The sequence below is a fragment of the Sciurus vulgaris genome (assembly GCF_902686455.1).
Source record: "Sciurus vulgaris genome assembly, chromosome: 16".
Lineage (NCBI taxonomy): Eukaryota > Metazoa > Chordata > Mammalia > Rodentia > Sciuridae > Sciurus > Sciurus vulgaris.
In genome coordinates, this window is record NC_136477.1 from 61,691,769 (window position 1) to 61,716,552 (window position 24,784).

General features: G+C 44.0%; 1 protein-coding gene across 5 annotated transcripts in view; it reads left to right on the forward strand.

Moving 5' to 3' along the window:
- SLC25A26 (solute carrier family 25 member 26) overlaps positions 1-24,784 on the forward strand; it is a 192,892-nt gene that overhangs the window by 164,796 nt on the left and 3,312 nt on the right. For all 5 annotated transcript variants that reach the window (XM_079114432.1, XM_079114428.1, XM_079114429.1 and 2 more), the window contains 3 exons: positions 15,556-15,625; positions 21,624-21,688; positions 22,551-22,624. In XM_079114432.1, the coding sequence (XP_078970558.1) occupies positions 15,556-15,625; positions 21,624-21,688; positions 22,551-22,624 (209 nt within the window). The remainder of the gene's footprint in view (positions 1-15,555; positions 15,626-21,623; positions 21,689-22,550; positions 22,625-24,784) is intronic.

The window sequence follows — 24,784 nt, forward strand, 5'->3', positions numbered from 1 at the left end:
TGCCCAGCAGTTTGTGTGGAATACAAGGATATAATGTTGATCATAAGTTTGACAAAGTCAGAATCACTGACAGTTGTAAAGATGTTTTGCATGTGGCTCACACACCAGTTCAGGCTTGATCCAGGTGCCTGTGGTATTGGAAGTAAGCTCGATGGGTGTGACCCACCCACAGATAGCGAGAAGCAACTTTGCTTTACTATTTGATATTGCCTTCTTTCTGCACCCAGTTGAACTTTATTTCTCCTCTGTGTGTGTAGGGAGGATAAGAAATAACGGTGAGGGTAAGTGAAGGAAGAGAGAGGACAGCCCTGAGTATTTGAAGGCTGAAAGACCCAGCCTCCCCGACTCCTGTGTCAGGACAGGCAGTCAGGGGGCAGGGAGCAGCAGGGCATTGGGGCTCAGACTGTCCTTCCATCTCTACTGCTGACTCCTAGTAGGACCGGGAGCCCCCAGTGAGAGGCAGCAAGTGTAGAGACCATTAACTCATTTGTTTAGAAAGAAAATTTTTAAGATCTACATTCAGAATACGCAATGAGGTCTCATTAGGTCTCCATCGTCTGGGGTGGTGGTGTTGAATATTGCAGATCATGGTATGAATTGCATGACTCGTTGCCAGCATTGTAAAGACCTCAGTAAAGAAACTATTGAAGAGCATTATATAGTAAGGATAAGCAGTATTTTGTAAAGCTTTAGTAAGGTACATGTCTCTACGGGGTTGCAATGGTGAAGTGTATTCCTTGCTGGCATAAGGATTAAAAAAGATCAAAGGCCCTTCTTCAAGTGGAAGGGGTTCGTGAATGATCAAACTGTTTAATGGCAAAGTGTCTAGGGTAGACATTAGTGACCACAAAAATAATTGCCCCCACAATTTTACAGTCCACCTATTCCTGCAGTGCTCATACAAAATGTCTTTTGAAATATATCTTAAACATAACTTGTACTCTGAAATAAATTCTGTTGATGTCACCTACTAAAGGACAGAAAGTTGAGACAAAGCATTGCTCCTTAAAAGATGAGCTCCATGATATCAAGTATTAAGAAAGATTTCTTACAAGTGATCTGATTTTTAAGGGGCTGTACTGCTCAGAATAATTTTGGGGGTCTTCTGTCATGGTTGAGTTTGTTGTATTTTTACCATTTCCTATGTGGTGCATGGTGAAAATAGATTTCTTGGGCAGTGTTTCAGGGCGTGATGCAGCCCCTATCCAGTGAGAAGGTCACATTCCTCTAGCATACCAGCTCTCCTTCTTAGTGTGTGACAAAAGAACAATGAAGCCAACAGCTGTGCAGCAAACAAGACTCACTTTATTAGTGCCTCAATGACCAGCATTCACACGGATTCTGCACACCCTGACACCCCGACGCCCTAACTCTGCAAAGGAATGTTTTGAGGCCCAAAGAGGGAAAAGGCATGCGATTTCTTTCTTTTCAATAGTGAAGACATTTGTAGGATTCTTGCTACTTAAGAAATGTCTAGAATTTTTTAGAGCAATCAGAGATAACAATGCTGTGTTTTACAATTTTTCTTTTGACATATGTGAAGATACTGTGTATTTTTAAGTTGAGTTTCTTGAGGAATAATATACATGCAATTATCCTCACCCTTGAAAAGTATATATATATATATATATATTTTTTTTTTTTAATGAGTTTTGACAAATGTTTAGAACCACCACTGTAACCAAGAGAGAACATTTCCATCATCCCAGAAGTTCCTGCATGCCACTTACTAATCGGTGCTTCCTCAGCCCACAGCCCCTGGCGATCCCTGTTCTTGTGGTTTCCCCTTTTCCAGAATATCATGTAAATAGATATTGTATACACACAGCTCTTAATGCCTCAACTCTTTCACTTAATGTGTTACATTTGGGACTCTTCATGTTGTTTCTTGTGCCAGTATTTGTCCCTTTTTATCACCTCATAATATTTCATTTGTGTACGGATGAACACAATGTGTTTACCCATTCACTAGTTGATACACATTTGAGTTGCTTCCAGTTTTTAATGTTTATGAATAAAGCTACTATAAATATTTGCTTAGAGTATCTGTATGGACACGTGCTTTCTTTCTCTTGGAAAAGAACCTAGGAGTTGTGTTGCCGGGTCAGAAGTAAAGTTTATGTTTCATTTTTTTATAAGAAGCTGTCAGTGTCTCCCAGAGTATTCCCACCAGCCATGTGAGAGTTTCAGTTGCTCTGCATCCTTGTTATTATTACATGATACTATTAGGTTTTGAAGATTTTCGGCCAGTCCAACAGTTGTATACGGCATCTTGTGATTTTATCTGCAGTTCCTTCATAGCTGAACACTGTCAAGCATCTTTTCACTTAATAGAGTTTTTAAGAAACATCTGAATGTGAGATCACAGTACTTTGGAATAAGTGGACAGTTTTTGGCATTTCTTTTATTTTTGTGTTTATAATATTATCCATTTAAACTTGCTTTTGCAACTGTGAAGAGAGATCATATTATCCAGGAGGGTTTCTCTGTTGTGTTTGTGTGGGAGTACGATTCAGGGAACTTTCTCAACCAGGACCTTAGTGGTACATACTGTACCTTGTGGGTGAGGGTCTGGATGTAGTGGGTAGCCACATTATCCTAAATTCAACTGTCTGAGATCTGAATCATCATCTTCAAATACACTTCCTTCAGACTGGAGTACAACTCCAGTGTACAGCTCAGCGGTAGAGCACTTGCCTAGCACGTGTGAGGCACTAGGTTCGATTCTCAGCACCACATTAAAAAAATAAAGTTATAATGTCCAACTACAACTAAAAAAAAAAAAAATCACTTCCATCTGCTGTCTCCCTCGCATCTATTAATCATGCTCCTATTGTCTACCTGGTCATAAGCCTCAGATTAAAATACAATTTTCTTATTTTTCTTTCTCCCTATCCTGTTATTCACCAAGATTTTTTTTTTTTTTTCTTTTGTGGTGCTGGGGATTGAACCCAGGGCCTTGTGTGTGAGGCGAGCACTCTTACCAACTGAGCTGTATCCCCAGCCCTCACCAAGATTTCCTGAATGACTTTTTGGAACCTGTGGCCACCTGTTATCAGATTCCTATGACATTTTGCCAGGCCTGGGTCCCAGCAGGTTCCCTACCTACTCAGCCATTCTACACACTGAATGTTTGTGATCCTCCTTAAACATCTCTGAAGTAACACTTACGTTCTCAGAAACTTAGGACTTTCTCAAACTCTGAAATATGAAGGTATCGCCCTCAGGGATCTGCACACTGTGTCCTTAACTGGTTTTCCCAGCTCCCTCTCCTTAGATTTCCTTTTGTAACGTCTTCCCCTCCTGCTGCGGTAGCCTGCTCACTGCCTCCGCATGCCTTCCCCTGATCTTCATTCTTTTCTGAAATGTGTTTCCAAGGGTCCAAGTATGATACTTTCTTAGCAGGGTAGGGTACTGGGGATTGAACTCAGGGGCACTTGACCACTGAGCCACATCCCCAGCCCTATTTTGTATTTTATTTAGAGACAGGTTCTCACTGAGTTGCTTAGCACCTCACTTTTGCTGAGGCTGACTTTGAACTTGCCATCCTCCTGCCTCAGCCTTCTGTGATACATTTTTGAAACCTCCGTTCAGTGAACTTTGAAAGTCCAGTGACTGCTTGAATTTCTGCAGTCCTGGCTTTGCAGAACAACTGTTAATTACCTCACATTTATCTCTATTTCTGATTACTGTTTGATCACAGGCTACATTGTGTGCAAAGCATCTTAGAATCAAGCTTTGAGGACTTGACCAAGCCATTATGATCATGACATGCAGCCAACTAATCTTACTGCCTACTCTGAGCTGGATGTTGTTGGGTCTCACAGCATGAAGTTGAGTGTGACAGGGCAGTGCCTGTAAGGAGCTTAGAACTATCAGAGAGGCACCGAACCCACAGATCACTGAAATGTTATCTGTTGGTCATTGAAGAATACCCAAGGTAATGTGGGAACCATCCCCCATCTCTGTAACTACACTACTATTATAGTTTAGATACGAGGTGTCCCCTAAAAGCTCACGTGAGTCAATGCAAGAATGTTCAGAGGTGAAATGATCAAATTATGAGAATTGTGACCTAAGCCTCCATCAATATGGATTAACTGAGTCATAATGTAGGCAAGCAGGGTGTGGCTAGATCGCCAGGGGCGTGCCATTGGGGTTTATATTTTGTCCCTGGTGGGCAGAGCTCCCTCTGTTTTTTGGTTGCCATGTCCTGAGCGGCTTTCCTCCACCATGCCCTTCCGCCATGATGTTCTTTCTGCCTCATCTCAGGCCCAGAGCAATGGAGTTGACCAACCACAGACTGAACCTCTGAAGCCATGAGCCAGGCTAAACCTTTCCTCCTCTAAGTAGTTCTTGTCAAGTCTTTTGGTCACAGCAGTGCAAAAGCTGATGAAAACAATGACCTCATTTTTAAGTTTTTCTTTCTTTGTATAGCATTTACACATACAACGAATGTTTTCAATGGCAAGACAAGGTGCTACAGAGGAGAAAGGAAATAAAAGAAGTAGATTATCATATCCAGAACCTCAGGAAGATAATTCCCTTTAAGATAGGTTTACTTTGCAACTTTCTGGCAGCCCAATGAGAAGAAAAGCATGATAGATTTCATGGTTCTTACTACATGACAAAAAAAGCTTATTATTTCATCTTATCCCTGGGCTTTGGACGCCTTTTTTATGATACCAACTTGCGCACTTCAAGCTCTGTGGCAGAACACTTCCTCCATGTGATGGCCGAGGATGACCAACTGCTTGGTTGACAACCTCACTAAAAGTGTCTCAAGGTGACCAGAATAGAAATGTCAGCCTTTATTCCCTTCTTCTGATGGTTCTTTCCCAGCTGTGCATGTTTCAGTGAATAGCAGTGTTGCTTGTGCATATAGAACCTCTGATCATTCCGGGGTTCTCCTCAGTCCATTCCATCAGCAGATGTGCTGTTCTGATCGCAGCCTCTGACTGACCTGTCTGAACTGCTGCACTGCCCTCCCAGATGTTCCCTGATTTCCTCTTGCATCCCTGGAATGTTCCTTCTTCACACTGCAACCAGAGTGATCTCTAATGAACTAAGTCATATCACCCTGCTCCCTGTTGAAACGTCTTGGTGACATCTCTTTAAAAGAAGAGTCGCCAGGCATGGAACTCACCTGTAATCCCCAGGTCCTTGGCAGGCTGAGGCAAGAGGATTGCAAGTTTGAAACCGGCCTGGGCAGCTTAGTAAGACCCTGTTTCAAAATAAAAAGTAGAAAGGGCTGGGGTGTAGCCCAGCGGTGGAGCACCCCTGGGCTTAATCTCCCACGCTGAGCCTGGCCTCTTCTTCCCAGCCCTCTCCCTGCTCCTCACCTGTGCTCAGCGCACGGGTGCTCACTCCAGGGACTTTGTACTCACTCTCTTAGCTGGAAACGTTTCCTCTTCATTCATCCTAGACACGTGTATGTGTTTGTGTGTGAGAGAGAGACATTTTAATTTTTCTTATTTTTTAATAAATAATAATTGTATGTATTTATGGTGTGTATCATGGTGTTTTGAAATATGTATACTGTATACATATTGTTATTGAGTGTATTATATGCCAGGTATTTTTTATTTATAGTTTTTTTAAAAACATTAGTGCTTTATAAATATACATAAAGGTGGACTTCACTGTAGTATCTTCATATATGTACATAACATAATGTGGTCAATTTCATTCCTCCGTTCCTCTCATCCTGTCTGTCCTTTCTTCCCCTCAGTCCCCTTCCTCTGCTCCACTGATCTCCCTCCTATTTTCATGGGACTCCCCCCACACACACTCCCTGATTGTTTTCCTCATTTTACGCTAGCTTTTGCATATGAGAGAAAATGTTCAAGCCTTGACTTCTGAGTCAGTGTCAGGCATTTTCTAAGGTCTGGAAATACAGTGATAAAAAAGATAGACAAGAAAGTCCCTCTCCTAATGGAGCCCTGACTCTAGTTCTTTCCCTAGGCCTTCTCCTTCCAGATCTTAGTCATTCCTCGGGTCTTAGATCAAGTGTTAACCTTAGAGAGATGTTCTCTGCTCACCCTCTTTAGGACTGTCCCTTCCTCTTTCCTTAGTAATCATATAGCACCTGTTTACCTCCTGACTGGCATTTTGATAACTTGAGTTATTTAGTTATGCACACCATCACCCAAATACCTAGGTCATCCTTTGTGGGTTGAGCAGATGTGCTGTCCACCACACAAGACTCAGAGAGGTGGATTGTGTTACCCAACCTTAAAAGAGAGAGGTTGTCTTTCATCTAGTCTCTCCAGTCTCCATTTCCTGTATAGCACCCTTTTACTATGTTTTAGTCAACTTTTTTGCTGCTGTGACTATAAGACCTGATGAGAACAATTGTAGAGAGGAAGAGTTTATTTGGGGGCTCACAGTTTCAGAGGTCTCAGTCCATAGAAAGCAGGCTCCATTCCTCGGGGCGCAAGGTGAGGCTGAACTTCATGGTGGAAGAGTGTGGTGGAGGGAAGCAGCTCACATGGTGATCAGGAAGCAGAGAGAGACTCCACTGTCCAGATACAGATATATACCCAAAGCCACGCCCCCAGTGCCCACCTCCTCCAGCCACACCCCACTTGCCTCCAGTCACCACTCAGCTAATCCCGTCAGGGAGCCCATCAAAACCTTGCATTGCCTCACACATGAGCTTTTGGGGGACACCTAATATCTAAACCATAACACTGTGTGACAGTGCTTTTGACAACAGCAGCAATAATGAGAAGAGCAGCAGGTAACGGTTCTCAGAATCCACCTGCCAGGCACTGCGGTAACCTCTTTTGGTGGATGATCTACTGGGACGTCTCCTGGCATTCCTCTGACATAGGTTCTGTGATGGTCTCCATTTTGTAGCTGTGGGACATGAGAAGGAGTGAGAGTACCTTGCCCAGGAATGCTAAGGGGCACAGCCAGGACTTGAACCCAGCAGGCTGACCCTAGACCTGATATTCTTTGTCCTTCTACACAGAAGTTTGCTTATAGTGTACAGTGTGTATTTTTTCATGTCATAAGCTCAAATTTAATAAAAAAGTTGAGGTCATATTCTGTCCAGTCAACCCATTTAAGGCATTTCTGTGAGCACACTGGCCCCTTCCCTGGCGGACACAGTGCCACCAAAGCCTGACTTCAGTAGTCCTCATACCACCTCTCCAAGCCTCCCTTGTCTGCTGCCCTTGGGGAGAGGAGCAGTGTGCACCAGTCTGCTCCCCGTGACTGACCATGGGGAGCACAGACACTTGACAGTGATGTCACAGCCAGAGCCTCTCTTGCCACACGAGTGTTGAGCTTCCCATAGGAAGCTGCTTATTAGAGGAAGGAACTTTGTCTTCCACCTGTTTATATTATTCATGTAGCAGGTGTTTGTAACTAGTTGCTAATTGTTTGAAGGTTAGCCTTCTTTCTTGTTCTTTTATTTATAGATTTTTCTACGAGTATGTTCACAGCTGCAAAAAATGCATTTTTTTTTTTTTCTCTCTGTCTCTCTCTCTTTTTTTTTTTTTTTTTTTGGTACTGGGGATTGAACCCAGGGACTCTTAACCACTGAGCCTCATCCTCGGCCTTTTTTTATATTTTTTTTGGAGACAGGGCCTCGATAAGTTGCTTAGGGCCTCACTAAGGTGTGCTGGCTTTGAACTCCCAATCTTCCTGCTTTAGCCTCCCGAGAGGCTGGGATTACACACCCTGCCATTTTTTCTCTCTTAACCCAAGGTTTTTCATTCCTGAGCTTTAGGTGAAAAGCAAACATTATAAAAGGGTATGATGAAATTTCCCATAGGAATTTTTTGTCTTGTTTTGTTTTTTGGTCTTCATATGCAACATGAATGTGTAGTGCAGAGTAGAAAACTGTTAAGGATACGGTTAGGTCTGAATAGTTTTGCTTCCAGCTACAAGGTGTTGCAAGATTACATACAGCACCATTTGGTCTGGAGATGTAGTTCAGAGGTAGTGTTTGCTTAGCATGTGCAAGTTCCTGGGTTCAATCCCTAGTGAAGCCAAAAAAGAAAAAGGGGAAAAAAAAAGTAACATTTGAAGCAAAATAAAAATAAATCAGTTTATGTGTGACCGTAATATTAAGCTGATGCTTTTCTTTGATGAAACCATAGCTTTGTAATAGAAATCAGGGCTAGTGGATTAAGATAACTTAGGTATTTGTTATATTTTATCCATATTTAAAACATGCAGTACTGTACGAAAACTATTTTCAAGTTGAAGAGCAAGTAACTTGATTTTTCATCTTAATAATAGTCATATGTCTACCACATACATTTCTCCCAGAATTTGTGTAAAATAAACAAAATAATAATAATTAGAAGATGCCCGGGTCTCAGGGTCTCTGTACACTTTCCTGAGCCAGGAAGAATGTAGTATCTGCATAGGCATGTTTGCCCAGAATGTAGATCCCAATACAGACACGTTAAAGGTAGCAAAGGGAATGACAACTGTAAAAACCAAGTGCCCTATGCGTGTGATGTTTGCCACACTAAGCTGGTCCCCTGAATTAAAGGTGCCATGTCAGTAAGGAAGAAACCACCTGAAAGGAAGAGCAGAGTACTTGTATTTCTGGATGGTCTATCAATCAGAGTCTGAGATGCTGATTATGATTTCAGCATTTGCGGAGGGGAGCGTGGCTCAGTGATAGAGCCCTTGCCTAGGATGTACAAGGTTCTGGGTTCCACCTAACACTCAAGAGAGGGAGGCGGAGGGAGGAAGACGCATTATCGAGTGACTTTTTCTGTTTGTAGTACTGGGATCCAAGCCAGGGCCTTATATATGCTAGGCAAGTAACAAGCATCTTTTAACAACTCAAACTATAAGCAAATTTGAATTCTTAATTCGCATCTTAGAAAATATAAGGCACTTTATGGAAAAAGAAGAATTAGGATTCTCCAGCATTCTTTCATTCAAATTATAAAAGTAATGGGCAACATTTTCTTATCTGTAGGGCTGAGAGGGAGAGATGCATATAAGGAATATAAGAATTAGGAAAATTATGAAATTCTTCCTACTTATAAGTGAAATTCAGTGAGTAAACAAAATGTTTAGTAAGTGCTTGTGTTATTTTAAACATATTTTTAGTTGTAGATGGACACAATACTTTTATTTATTTTATTTATTTATTTATTTATTTACTTATTTTGCGGTGCCAGGACCTTGTGCTTGCAAGACAAGCACTCTACCAGCTGAGCTATATCCCCAGCCCTTACTTATTTATTTTTATGTGGGGCTGAGGATCAAACCCAGTGCCTCACACATGCTAGGCAAACGCTCCACCACTGAGGTCCAACCTAGCCCAGAGCTTGTGTTTTATAGTTTAGCCAACTAACAGCAGAGATAGTGGGAAAAAGCCATGACAGCCACATGCAGCGCTTGTGTCTATAGTCCCAACTACCCAGGAGGCTGATGCAGGAGGATCCTTTGGGCCCAGAGTTTGGGGTCAGCCTGGGCAACATAGACCCTGCCTCTTAAAAAATAAACAAATGAAGGAATAAATAAACAAGACATGACACATGCTAGGGTGCTGAGGATGTAGCTCAGTGGTAGTGCACTTGCTTAGCCTTCTCAAGACCCTAGATTCAATCCCTAGCACAAAACAAAAAACAAAAAAATGAGGAGGAGGAAAATGTATGGCAAAGGCCGGAGCAGATAAATGGAAGGGCGGGGCTTCTGAAAGTCCAGTCAGAGCTGTGTACCCAGCGCCAGACACCCTGTTGCAGGTCCAGATGTTAAGCCAAATGCACCCAGTGTGTTCCTTCAGGCCCTGTGATTTTCACCTGAAGGGGAGACGTGACCATGTGTTTGAGTCCCATACCTAGACCAGTGGGTTAGGGTCCTTTTGTCAAAAACTAAAAAAAAAAAAAACACATCAGAATTCTTCCTTTCTCTTCTTTTAGGCATTTTCCTCCTATTCATGCAAGTTTGTGACTTCACTGAGGTAAACATGATCTATGAAGATAAAAAGATAGGTGTAATGATTCACTTTTTGGCTGAGTCTAAGTGAGAAAAGGGAGTTTTCCACATTTTAGTGTAATCAGATTATCAAACTTAAACATTTATTAAGAGGTACTTTTTAAAAATCCCTGTAATGATTCCTAGTTCTTTAGAAAGCATAAGATCCCACAAATATTTGATTTCAAGGAACTGTCTACGTTCACATATAATTTCCTTTTCTAAAAAATTGGGAAAAGGAGAGTGTTAGCTTTGTTTTTATTCTTTAGACTTGTCTTCTCATTCTTGGCAAGCATTTCAGGCATTTCTTTAGATATTTAATGTATGATGTGATATTACATGCCACCTCTTGTCTTGCTCTGCCCTGGCAGACATTACCCTCAATCCAGCTGAGCCCACGAGAACCCCTGGAAACCATCTTAGCACTGCTCACCAGAAAGCCTTATCCAGTTCAGTATATTTTAATCTACAACAGGGAACCTATTTGCCTTTCTTGATTTTTAGGTTCTCTATTTAGCCCAGAATATAAACTTGGGATTATGATGGTTGGTCAATTCATGTTTTTTCCCCCTGTTCTTTACACAAGGGTGAAATTATCAAATACTATTTATATCATAGTATTTGCTTGCCTTCTTTGTATAAGAAACTGTTCAGGGCCCTGTAGGGCCCCAGAGATGAAGGTAATAGGGCCCTCCTTCTCCTAAAGAACCAAAGAGGAATTGAGAGAGCTTTGGAAGGATAATGAAAGCAAGAGATTCCTTCTTTATTTACGTATCTTCTTGCTGCTGTGGAGGATGGAGGCTTGTCATTGTGTTTACTTTTAGATAAATGGGCTTGTCAGGGCAAGTCATTCAACTCCTTCATTTTAACCTTTTTTGTTTGTTTGTTTGTTTTGGTGGTATTGGAAGTGTGTTCACAGCCATAGAAATCTCTCTTTTTTTTTTTTTTTTTTTGGTACTGGGGATTGAACCCAGGGGCATTTAACTGAGCCACATCCCCAGCCTTTTTTTATTTTTTATTTTGAGACAGGTTCTCACTAAGTTACTGAAGCTGGCTTTCAACTTGTGATCCTCCTGCCTAGCCTCCCAATTAGCTGGAATCATAGGCTGTACCACCATGCCTGACCATTTTAACTATTTTTGATAAACATTTTTAAAAATTTTATTTTTAATTGACATAATAATTCTTCATGTTTTTGGGGTACAGTGTGATGTTTTGGTACACAGTGTTCATTGTCAAATGATCGGGGTAATTAGCATTTTCATCACCTGAAACATCTTTTCTTTTTTGGAAATAACATTGTCTTCTCTTCCAGCTGTCTCACTTTTGATAAAAATCTTTTGAAGATTGTGCCATACTTTTGGGCATGGTGGTGCATGCCTGCCATCCCAGCAGCTCCAGATGCTAACGTAGGAGGATCGCAAGTTCAAAGGCAGCCTTAGCAACATAGCAAGGCCCTAAGCAATTCAGTGAGACCCTGTCCAAAATACAAAGGGCTGAGGACATGGATCAGTAGTTAAGTGCCCCTGGATTCAGTCCCTGGTCCAAAAAAAAAAGGATTGTGCCATACTTAAGCATAGCAAGGCAACATCATAGGCATCAGTTATCATAATTGGTTTTATTGTAACTATTAAAGAGTGAGATGATGTTAAGCAAGAGGGCCCTTCCTTCCCCCAAACTAATAAGCATCAAAGCACAGATGCAGAAAGCTCAGAGAACCCTCCTTAGAACAAATACCCGCAATGAAACCTAGCCATTTATATCCAAAAATATAACTATTTAAACTATGGAACCTAAATAGTACTGAGCAATCTTAGTATCATCAGCCCATCCTGATTTTGCTTATGAATAGCAAATATCTTTTTCCTATTCAAGACTTCCTTGTAAATTCTTTTATCACCTTATTTATCCAGAATGCATGCACTTAGTATCTCATCCAGCCAAAATACATCATTACCAAAAGCAAGATACGGATCAACCCACACAAAGTTGGTACTGCTAACACATCTTGTGGTAGTTTCAGCACAGCTGCTGTTTAACCAGGTCAACCTGTGTGCTGCAAATGGTCCCTGATTAGCAGTTGGGTAAATCCAGTTCTTATTATGAAACCAGTCCTTTGTGAGAAATCCATGTTGGCTCTTTTGGCTACTGATGATGGCTAGCGCCGTGGTGCTGCAGAGCGAAAGCCGCTCATGGTTCCCAGTTACAGCTCATGTTCTTTCCAGTTGCAGAACCTTGTCTTGCAAATCTCTGTTGTGGACCTATTCACATATGGGTGCTTGACAGAGTGGTAGTTCATCTGATTGCGTAGTAAAATCAAGAAGAGCTGTCAATGTGTTTTGTAAAGGGTATGTGCAGAAGCTGCCCAGTGGCCTGATGGGCTGCAGCTCAGGAGCATTTGTACTTAAGTCGAGGCCCCCTGACTTCTCTGCCTTGCAAATTGGTGGGCTCACAGCGCAGAGGGTGCTGGTAAGAGCAAGCCTAGGTTTGAAAACATACTCGTTATCTTTTCCATGGTCTTAAACAGTCATCTGATGTTGCTCCTTTGGGACTGAGTAGATGTTTGGTATAGTCTATCGTGGTCCCATTACAAGCATGTAGTAAAATTCGAAAATCTTGCAAGATTGGAAGCCACATGTGTACTTTCGAATGAACCAGCTGAAGAAATCCCAAATTGTAAATTTTCCTGTGCTGCAGCCAGATCTCTTAATTTTCAGTTTGTTCTTCCTAAGACGATAGTGCACTTTTGGGAGGGTCTTTTGAAGTGAAGAACAAAGCCTTCTTTGGGTGCCTTACTTTAATGGAAGACACCTGACCTGGGCCTGAACTCTGAGTGGCTCAGCCATGCCCTGCCCGCGGCTGCGCGCTCTCATGTGAATCCTGGTGCTGAGGGCTGGTCCCGGGGTCAAGGGAGCCCCGTTACTTCACACTGCTCTTTTCCTGATAGGCCAACCAGTAGCCAGTAAAGAATCACTCAGGGAATTAGAACAACCAGATGATTTTTGTAACAATACTGTTGAGCATCCTGATGGATACTAGGACTATCACACCAGGCTGATGTTTAGAACTCGCATACCTTTGAATAGTGGTTACCAGGTGGAATCCCGGCAGGGGCCAGCCCTGTCTGGCAGCAGGGCACCCAGCTCCACCTCCACCTCCGCCACTCACTTTCGTCTTTGCACCGTGGAAGCTGGGTGAAGGCCCTGTGGGGACTCAACTACCTTTGCAACTGTTTTGTAAATCTTAAATTATTTTAGAATAGATTTTTTCCATATGCTATTAGGAATATTTTCCCATCACCCCATGTTAAGGAAACTTAAGGAAAACTGCAGAAGGGAAATCAAGAGCATTTCTGATGACCAGTCTTATTTCATAAGGCTGAAATCTCTTATTGATATAAACAAATGTCCATAGGTTCATCTGAAAATCTTGTTTTTATTTGAAAATAAAGGGAAACAAGACATTGAATCAGGGTAAATAAGTAAATCAGCACCAAGGAAAGTATGACCCCTGCTTTTTTTTTTTTTTTTTTGTACTCTTATTTTTCTTTTGGTGTACTAGCTCCGTTTTATGATCTGAGACTCCAACACTGGTTCTTCACACGAGTCTCTTTCTACAGCTCCCCCCGCCTCCCCAGCTATCTATCTGCCTTGATAAAAATGATCACTAGACCTTTGTGGCAAAGGAAGTACTTCGACTGAGAAATTATGCCGATTTAAAACATTTCTGGTGATCAGACAGGTTCTTCAAAAGCCTTATTATAAACCCACATCATTTAAGCCAGCTTCATTGACATGAAGATGTATTCTTTACTAACTTGAATATCAAAGTGTAGCCGCGCTAGGAGCTGACCTGGGCACAGCAGTGAGGTCCTGTTGTTTGTCTGCCAGGTGAACCTGGCTCTCTGGGGAGCAGAGCCAGCCAGCCTCAGCCGTGCCCCACTCTGTGCGACCTCAGGGGAGGCACTGCACAGCTCTTGCCACTGGCTCCTCTCCTGTTTTATGAATAGTAATATGTACTTTGCCAAATTAAGTGAGGTGATATTTGCAAAATCTTCAGCGTAATGCTTGGAAAGCAGTGTTAGTCAGTAAATGCTAACTAGTATTGGCAGTAGTAATCATTTATACCATTGCATATGGTGTGTTTTTCCACTTTACAGTCTAGTCTAAAATGATTTAAATGTCATAATCATTAATATGCCATTGTCCTGTGAGTAACCTTTCTTGTCTTTCCAGCCACTTATTATCACGATCCTCTTGTCCCTCTAAATACATGAGAAATACGTAATTTCAAAATACTTTCCTAATTTATATGTAGTATGTTTTGCTAGTCAGGTTCTTAGTGTTTTTGTTTTATGAACTTAAAATTGCTCCCAAATGAATCATTTATAATGAGCACTCATCTTTCTGGATTGTTGTCAATTTTACTTTTAGGAAGTTTTGTGTTCAGACAATTCCTCATTTAAAAAACAAAATCTCAAAATTGTACTATTTAAGCAAGTTACTTTAAATATTGCTGTTCATTCACTTGATATTTTAGCATTGTTCCAAGAGAAACTGGGTTCCATGTGTGGAGGTATGGTGTCTCATAAACACACGTTGTTTGCTGTCAGGACCACGGCAACTTGTAGGTCTAAATGCACGTGTTTATGTCCTCCACTCCAGATTGTCCCATTCGAAACCCAGTTCTGAACTTGGAATGGAACCACCATTAGACTCAGTTATCTCACTCTTCAGTAGATACCCAAAGGACTTAAAATCAGCATACTATAGCGATGCAACCACATCAGTGTTTATAGCAACTCAATTCACAATAGCTATGCTATGGAACCAAACCAACCTAGGTGCCCTACTAGATGAATGGATAAAGAAAATATAGTACATTTACACAATGGAATATTACTCAGCCATAAAGAAGACTGAAATTATAGCATTTACTGGTAAATGGATGGAACTGGAGAGTATCATGCTAAGTGAAATAAGCCAGTCCCCAAAAACCAAAGGCCGAATGTTCTGATACGTGGATTCTGACTCACAACATGAGTAGGTTGTGCGTGAGCATGTTTACCTAGCACATGAACAGGGCACCAGGGCTGGGGATGTGACTCAGTGGTAGAGCACTTGCCAAGCATGTGGGAAACTCTGGGTTCAACTCCCAGCACGGTAAACAAATTGGAATAGTATATAAAGTGCTTCAACAGATTTTAAATTAATACACAGGTAACCAAATTAGCATCCTTCAGATAATGCTCAGTGTGGATAAGGATTTGGCATCCACTGATTTGTCAGTTATGGTATTCATATGTTTAGAATCACATGGGAAATATGTAGACTCTTCCATTGTCTTAACTATATAGTGTCTGTATTATGAAATCATCTCTGAAAAGTGTTTCCTGCAAGCGCTATAATGTCACTGTCACTCTCAATTCTTTGACTGATTTTAGAATGCAGTTAAGTCCTTGGGAAAATTGCTTATGTCATCAGTGAGGAATGCCACCAAAATAGCTTCTCACTTAAGTTCCCGTCCCAGAGCTAACCCACAGGAGGTTCCGATAAATTCAAAGATTTAATAACACATATTTTTCTTTCTCGTTACACACAGGCCCTCTGGTCCTGGCGGCAGGAGCATGTGGTGGATTCTTGGCAGTCAGCAGTCTGTGGAGCTTTTGCAGGTGCAAAGGATTATATTATACTGGGAAAGACCAAAGAAGGGGAGAAAAATGTGAAAATATTAACTATGCAAAAACAACATTCTTTCAAAATTCCAGTTGCTTAGATGAAGAGAGCTTCCCTGGCCGTTGGAGAAAAGAAAGTGTCTGGGGGGAAACCCCAACTGCTCAAGGTGTCTGCCTGAAAGACAACCAATTTGTTTTTGACAAATTTTTCTTTTTCTTTTTTATCTTTATTAAAGCCTTCACTCAGGCCCTTGGATTATCTTAAAGATGATTTACAAAGTCCTCTGTGGGAAGAGGCTTTCTGTGGTGCAGGGGAACACACAGCTGCCTGCCCAGAGCGGAGCTTCGGGCTTGAAGCGATTTCTGCAGAAGGCAGTGATTCACGGTTCATGTGACATGTTTGACAGCACCATAGATTAACTAGTGTTGGGAGAGCAGAGGCCACTCCATAGCCTACTGAAGGCTAAGCTGCACTGGGTGGAAAATATGGCCATCCAAACATCTGGGCATTTCCAAGACAGTAAAGTAAGGGCCAAGTGACAATATGCAATATTGCATTATCTGTCACTCAGTCATATGAATTTTCCAGTGAGATTTTAATAAGAACTCAGATGCTTTAAAGAACTTAATAAGTAATGCATTTAAAAGCCTAAGAGAGAGAGATATTTTGTCATTACAAATAAGGGTAAGTTAGAATTAAGAGTTGCAATAAAATTAGATGGAAATTTGCCAGAAAAATCACAAACTCTTAGCTTAGATATTAAGCTGGTGAACTGACAAGTAGGTAAATGTAGGGTGTTGAGTTAATAGGAAAATAATTCCTTTTCAGTGTTCTTAATGGTTGTTGGATTGGGTGTTTTGCTGGAGTGATTAGAAAACAGAAAACATACATCTTACAGGATTCTATACTAATAATTAAACCCGTTTGACTTGAAATGATGATTAGAAATAAGAATCTTGCCTCTAGATGTGACATCAGCCCAGGTTGATTATGATGGGTAATTGTTTCCACGTGACACAGGGTCATTAGCTGTGTTAAAGGGGTCTTGATTCATTCCCAGAGGTCAGGGGGTCTGTTACCCAGCCACAAAGAGCAGTGTGCTTTTTCTTTTTCTTTTTTTTAAAAACTTCTTCCTAGGCCCTGGGGACAAAGTGAGCATTATGGAAATTTAGTTATCCTGAATTAGGAAGGCCACTTCTTAAAGCTAACAATAGCCTAAAACTTCCGTGTGTTGAAGTGAAAATATATTCTGCGGTCACGTTCCTTAAACGGGTAATTGAAAGATCTGCTTGCAGATACGTGATCTGCATGTCCAGGAAATTGGCATTCTTTACAGTTCCCTTCTTGAATAATGCTCTGTACTAAATACTCCCCTTTGACAGAGGAGGGAAGGTTAGACGTGTGCTGTGGTAGGAACCTGCCACCCCAGTCCAGAAGGCTCCCCCAAGGAGTGCAGAACAGGCTCCCAAGCCGGCCGAGGGCACCCGGAGGAGGGGCAAGGGAGGGAGGCGCCTGAGTCGCACACCTACTGACAGAGCCAGCAAGCCTCTAGAGTGCCCCAGCTCAGGAGGGAGACTGGAGGGCCTTCCCGAGCACATCCCTTACCTGTAACTAGCGGGGGACCACCCCTCGAGGGATTTCCTCGGGCTGAGGGAGAGCCCGTGCGTGTTAGCACTTGGTGATCTGTCAGACTGAACAGCTGTCAGGAGCTGTTAGGCTTTCAGTCAGAACAAGCAACACCCAGAAGACACAAAGTTATTATAATAATTCATCCTTTCAGTTCCATTGAAAGACTAATGTCCTATTTAATAAAGCCACTATGCAGAATGATCTTCTCTCGCAGCTTATAGATTTAGGTGAGGTTCTGATCAGCGAAGAAGGTTAGTTTGTCCAAGGCCTGCAGAAAAATCTATCAGAAGCAGATCCATATGTATTAGCAAGATAAATATGGTTCTTGTTTATAGCCCTCTTTCTCTTGACATTTTATTTGGCATGAATGTTGGTTCAGAACAAAGTTACTATTTTAAGTCATAGCTGATAAACTCCATTTGAAAACCCTCCAGGCCACGAGGAAGCGGTGGTAAGGGTTGGTTGCCCCGTAGAGCGAATAACGGCTCACATGGCCCCAAGACGCCTCACCTCCAGACTGTTACCTTACATGGCCAGAAAAGCAGGATCAGACTCGCCCTCGAATCAGAAATCAGAGTTTGCGTCCTCATGTGCTTTCCCAAGTTTAAATGGGCTAAATAGTTGCCAGCGACCCGCTCTCTGCCACCCTCGGCGCTCTTCCATGCTTGTTTTATAAACTGGTTGGCACAAATATCCAAAAACGTCTCTTGAGATTGGAGGTGTTGATGGCTTCTCATGCTCAGAAATTCCCCTGGCTTCTGGTCAGGGTTAAACTAGGAGAAAAAAGGGACTTTGCCAACTTCCTCACTTCTAGCTAGCTAACTTGTAAACATAAAACCATAATGCTGTCTGAGTAATTAGGACATTTACCACTGTTGTTTTATTTGGTACTCAGTGTTTTTGACCAGTTTCTCATAATAAACACCTTATAGAAGAGGGTGGCAAGAGAAAGAACTGTCAGCCTCTTGACGGGCTTGAAATTGTAGAATAGGGTGAAGGACTACTTGGGTAACAAATGAGAAGACCTGGCACAGTCTTTTTTATTTTATTTTATTTATTTATTTTTTATTTTATTGGGTACCGGGGATTGAACTCAGGGGCACTCGACCACTGAGCCACATCCCTGGTCCTGTGTTGTACTTTATTTAGAGATAGGGTCTCACCGAGTTGCTTAACACCTCGCTGTTGCTGAGACTGGCTTTGAACTTGCCATCCTCCTGCCGCGGCCTCCCTAGCTCCTGGGATTACAGGCGTGCGCCACCGCGCCCACCCAGCTTTGGCACAGTATTTAAAACACACAAACCACACTGTGGACTCTCGCTTGGAGCTCACACCTGAGGGCTGCAGGCAGGTGCCCTGTTCTTCCCAGCCTGAGCTGAGAGGGAAGAGGAGGGGAGCAGGACGCCGGGGGCTTGTGCCTTCCTGTCACCACCCCGCCACATCCCCAGGCTGCTGGGTGGCCCCACTCAAGGCCTTGTCAAGCTTGTGTTGTTCCCCAAGGAAGCGTGAGAGGTAGTTTTATTGTCAAAGTCTGGTTTCCCCTGAATGTGGCACTTGAAAGAAGGTAGCGTGACACTCAGGAGAGCCTCCCGAGTGGCGCTCGAGGAGGTGGCTGCGCTGCGCGTGAGCCCCCACAGCCGTCCTGTGTCCCGGCGTTACTTCTCGTCGGACGGGTAGCATGCTCTGTGTTCATTACCAGTAGCTTCCAGCTCCCTTAGGTCAAGTGCAGAAAACAACTACATTTTATCTGGAAGTCACACCCTACTGTCTACCCAGCGCAGCCAGCTGTTGGGCTCTTTTATTTCCAGGAGTTCTTTTCGCAGCTTCTCAGAAACATTGCGAGGCCTGAGTTGAAGCTGTCTGATGTTTGCAGACTTTCAAGTTGATTTATTAATCAACTTACAGAAAACATACAGTTTCCATCACGGCAGTAAAATTAGGGCCTATCAAGGCATATGTGTTTCTGTGTTTCACTTTTCTTTTGATGACTTTTATGAAACATAAATCTCTGAGAGAATATTGGCAGGCATCCACAGTAAAGGTGGTAAACCTTGGCCTGTGGCCAGAGTAAGTTTGATTTGCAGTGTCCAGATTATTAAATGTTCCTTGTCAATTTTTAGTAGTTTTGAGTTGGTTTAGGACAGTCTGTGAACATTTTCAAACAGGAAGGTGTGAGTCATCAGACGTCTCCATCCACCTTGCCCTACACAGGGAGCCGTCAGGTAGTGGAGGAGTGCAGCTTTTGGAGTCAAGATGCACGTGACCTCGAGTCCCAGCTCCACACAGCTGTGTGGCTGTGGGCGAGGTGACCGGAAATGGGAATATAATAGGGTGCCTGAGACCACCTAGGCAGCTGGAGTGTCTGGTGTTTCTGGAGGCTGTAGACAGGAAGTATCCCTGTGCAGGTGTTAGTGCCCCTGTCCCTTCTCCTGCCTCTTAGGGGATGTGCTGACAGTTTTGGTTTGTAAATCCAACAGCAGACACTCGTCAGGGGCAATTCTGAGTGCCTCCTGTGTGCACTGGGCCAGAGATAGGAAGAAGACTCACTCATTATCTCCGCCAACCTAGAGCAGAGTGCTCTGAGTGAGCCAGGTGCTGTTCTGGACATCTGGTACACACTCGCTGAGTCCCTACCTGTGGCTGGCTGCATGGCACAGAGGGGGACTCTGAGGCACTAGAAAACCAGTGACCAACAGCGCTGCTTCTACAGCGGGCCTAAGGGCGGGTCCCAGCTCTGCTGTCGACAGGCCAGCTCTTCTCTCCAGTTTCTGCAGCCCGGCTCCCTCAGAAAGCCCTACAGCTGGAGAATAAGTAATTGGCCTAAGGCCCGTCACCTGCAGAGTCACTTAAGCCTCAGTCTTCATGACCATGGAGAAGACCTAGTCACCAGATGGGTCCAGCCTGCCAGCCCTTGCTGCCAGTCAGGGAGCAGCTGAGTACAGTGACGCTTTGGAGCGGGAAGCGTGGGGCAGGACCAGCCTGTTACCTTTGCCTCCTTTTCCTTTTCTTTCTTAGGATTTTTGTTTTGTTCTTATTTTGGACGGAAGTGAAGCTTTCCTCGACTCTGTTCTCATAATTATAAGTATATTCAGTTCTCTAGGACACAATATGTGCTTGAGAAAAATGAAGAGTGAGATTTTAGGACTTGGACCACAAAATTTGAAAACACTTGAGGTTTCTTCATCCATCTCTGAATTTCAGGCAGCCTCAGAATTTGGAATCAGATATCTCATATTCAGAATCCTAAAGCGGCTAAAGCACAGGGCAATCTAATATTCATGTGAATTGGCACTCCTCAGCCCCACGGCCTGTGACATTCAGGGATAATGCAAAAACAGAGCCTGAACGCATGGGAGGGGGTACCTTTCCACTGTCCTGTCAAAGTAAATGTTACCATCTGGAGGAGGTTCACCATCACGGTCTTGTTTAGAAAGACACTTGGCAGAGACCAGAGGGCCCTCTTGCCCTGCAGCCCCAGCAGGTAGCGGGAGGAGCTGTTCCTGGACCACCTTCACTTCCTGTCTCTTCGGCTGTGAGACTGCCCCTCCCCCACCCGGCTCCTGGAGGCTGGATCTTCGAGAGCCCTTTAGGATTTATAATCTCTCTCCCCTTTGGGTTTAAAATGTGGCTTTGTACCATAGGAAATAACACATTGACATCATAAACTATGTTTTTTTAAGTCTTTCAATTTCTGTGCCCACAGATACAGACCTTGTTAAAATCTGTGGACAGGTTGGCCCTCATGGCATTTAAAAAAAGAGACCACGAGAGGGGGCGTAGGAAGGAGGCCTCGGCAGAATGCCTGCTGCAGCCAGAGTGAGTGTGAGCTGCGGAAGAGCCTAGAAAGGCAGTCGCCCTGACTAGCCTGTTTCCAGGAGCCCGAGGAGTACGGGAAGCTTAACATTTAGCTGTAAGGATTCAGCCACTGATACCAAAATTCTTCACGACACGCCCGGCTCGCTGCATTTTGTATTATAGGTAGAAGAAACGATAGAAGCTTTCGGAGTCCATTTAAGTGGCCAGCAGAGGGCCGTGGACCCCCTGAGAATTGTTAGGAGCAGTGCGCTTCCCACTGTCACTTGCTGTCCTTGAAAGAGCCGGATGTACTGTAGGGCACTGTTGTGGTCCCTTAGTGGGGAGAGCATTCACTTGACCTCTGTCACGTGCAGTTCTGCGTCACTGCAGAAGAAATGAGGTGTGCGGCTTGAGGTCCTGCAGGTGCGCGTCCTGTTCCCACACTGCTCGAGTGAATGCAGTGATGAAAAAGCAACTTCGGCAGGGTTTTGGGGAGTCATGTAGCCACGATTATGAAATCGCCATCTGGTGCAGTCACATCTCACCGTGTGTTGGGTTTTCTCTGCACAGGTGGCTTTGCAGCTGCAGTCACCACCCCTCTGGATGTGGCAAAGACAAGAATTATGTTGGCAAAGGTAAGCAGCAAAATAGCATTATGTAGATGCCGCACTTATTAGCGCCAGGGCTTGCAGGTAAAATAAAAGCACCTGTGGATCATGGACGTCACCATAGCCATGGCAATCAGGGCAGCACACATGACGGTCATTTTCACCGACACTGTGGACGAGAACAGCTCTGAGGACTTTGCCTTAAGTCTTATTTTCAAATCTCTGTTTTTCTGGTGACAAGCCAGAGAGGCCAACAGCTTCATATCTCGTGTTAGCTAAGCTGTAGGCTCCGAACCTGGGTCACGTTGTAACCAGAAGACCCTTGTCAGAGTTTCTACACAACAAAACAACCAAAAACTTAAAAACTCTTGAAAGAAGAAAAAGCTAGTCAGTTCAAGGAATGCCAACATATCTGGACCAAAACAATTTGTTTTAAAAAGCCCGATCCTTGTGGAAAGGTGCAACAGATGTGAACAGAGCTACAGAACTTAGGTGGAGGGGACTAGGCCTCAGATCGTGGCTCGTGTTCCAGGTTGAACGCGATGCTCTTTGTTAAATGTGTTTCCCAGCCACTTGGGCGATTTTCTTAATTGTCCTAAATGGTATAGTTACCCTGTCCTCCTCAGATCAAGTTATTTTGCTTTCAGTCTTTCTCCTATTAGTCAGTCATCTGCCTCAGTTCCGAAAGGCAGCCTCTGTGCGGCCTGGGCCGCATCCCTGCTTGCCTGTGAGACTGAGTGTAAGCACCTCAGGAGAGCAAGGCCCAGTCCTGACTCCTGGGCGGTCTGCATCTCTGACCTGGGGTAGCTTATGTATTCGAGGACTTTTGAGAGTCAGTGGAAGTTGGGGACAGGCAGCAGATAACGAATTCCTTTGTCTTTTCCTGCAGGCTGGTTCCAGCACCGCTAGTGGGAATGTCCTTTCTGCCCTGCAAGGAGTCTGGCGCTCACAGGGGCTGGCAGGGTAAGGACAGCAGGAATGCCCAGCTGCCTCGCTGTTCTCCCGTGCTTCCCCTTAGCCTGCCATGGACAGGCCTTTCCTTTCTTCTGCTTATGGTTATGTTCTGGTTTGGGTCCTGTTTTCTAGATCATACAGAATGTTCTGTTTGATGTATCATATGTGAAATAATAACGTGGCACATTCAAATGAATGCAGCCTCTGGCCAGGTGCTCTCAGTCTTGTTCATCTTGGTGCTGGAGGACATTGACGTATGTGGTGCTTGCAGGCCAGCATCTGGGCTGCAGCCTCGAAGAAATAAGCTCCCAGTTGCACAACGCAGAAATGCAAGAGAATGTGTGGGTAATGTCATTGCAAGAAAGCATTTCTGGTTTTAGTACTTTTAACAGTTATTAGCCACACATTATAGTCATACCTCGGTGGGGTGACATCCTGTTGGGAAGGCGATTTCTCTCATTTGTTGTGTTGTTGGGAGGTGAAAAGTTGGGAGGCAAACGTCAGTGTGCTCTGCAGATCTGAATGGGGTCGCCTGATCCACACCCAGGCTCGGTGGCAGTCTGTCCTTCCAAGGCTGCACACCACACCACCACCACATGGAGTGCTGTAGGCAGCTGGAGCATAATGGGAAATAGCCGCATCTCTAAACATTTAAACATCAAAGAGGAGCAATAAAAATGTGAGAGGCTGGGGCTTCTCCAGCTGCATCATAACTCCTGGGACCGGCTCGCCGCGCTCCGCAGCGCACCACTGTAGCTCACGGTTCCCACGCAGCTGAGGAGTCATCCTTCTGTGTGGTTGGCCGAGTGCCTCAAACTTTTAGCCTCGCATCCTAAACAGCGCTCTCTCCAAGATGCTGTTCCAGCATTCCTTTTACAGTATGAATTGACAAATCTGTGTAAATATTGGGATCTTACAAATAAGTGAAAATGCAACTTTCTCTTAGCAACCCACTGCCGGGGTGTTCATAGATGTCACCTGGAATCCCAGCTACTTGGGAGATGGAGGCAGGAGGATTGCAAGTTGGAGACCAGCCTGGACAATTTAGTGAGACCCTGTTTCAATATAAAAATAAAAGGGCTGGGAAGGTGGCTCCATGACAGAGCACCTCTGGGTCTCACCCCAGTACAAAAACAAACCAGCACACAACCCAAGCAAAACCAGAATCCACAGGCAAAGAAACGGTATCAAAAACAGGCCAGGGGCTGGTCTCTATTCTTGTCCTCAGTTCCAGTCCTAAAAAGGTACTTTGGCTTTTTCACTTGTCCTCTGCAAGTCCCTGCAGTCTCCAGCTCCAGTCAGTGTGCACAGTAGCCCTGAGGAAGGTGCCCAAGGCGCAGAGGTGTAAGATGCGGCTAGTGGGCTGGAGCTGCAGCTCAGTGGTAGAGCACTTGCAAGGCACTGGGTTTGATTCTCAGCACCACGTAATAGTAAAGAAAGACATTGTGTCCATCTACAACTAAAAAACATCGAAAAAAGAAAAAGATGCGGATAGTTTTAATCAGCCCCCTTAGAAGACAACAAGTAATCTGACCAAAAAACGAAACAAAAAAATCCCCTCCAGTCATGAGCACCTGTTCTCACTGCCGGTCCTGGGCATGGTCAGCTCTGAATTCAGGTGGCTTGCTCTGTTCTGTTTCCATGCACAAAGCCACTGCTATCTCCTGTCTGCATCCCTCCGCGGACCCAGGTCACCCAGTTCCCACCTTACCAGCAGACCCCGCCTCCCACCCGGGTGGGCGCTGCTGCCCTCTCATGGTAGGAATGGGTGGTGACCTCCTCTCCACGGGGTGGACTTGCACAGGAGACTTGTTTTGGCATGTTTGGAATATGTGCACTAGAGCAGACTACTTTCCCCTAGTAAAAGTCCCACCAGTTATCCAGAAGCAGATGGGAGGCCTGCCTCCTCTTCTGTCAGTCAGCTGCTTTGGTTGTCCTTGCCCACGCCCTTTTGTAATAATGGCTCATGCCGGGAGCCTTGGTCCGTGATCTGTGGTCCCTGGAACACCCCCACACCTTCCCGCTCACAAGTCTTTGCCTTGGAGTTTGGCAGGGATGCTCACTGTACAGATCACTTTAAGACTGCAGTTACATCAGTGGATTCAGTTGTCATCTAGCAAAACCATAAAGTGCTTCCAAATGCCTCTCACTAGCAGCAGCAGAGCTTGT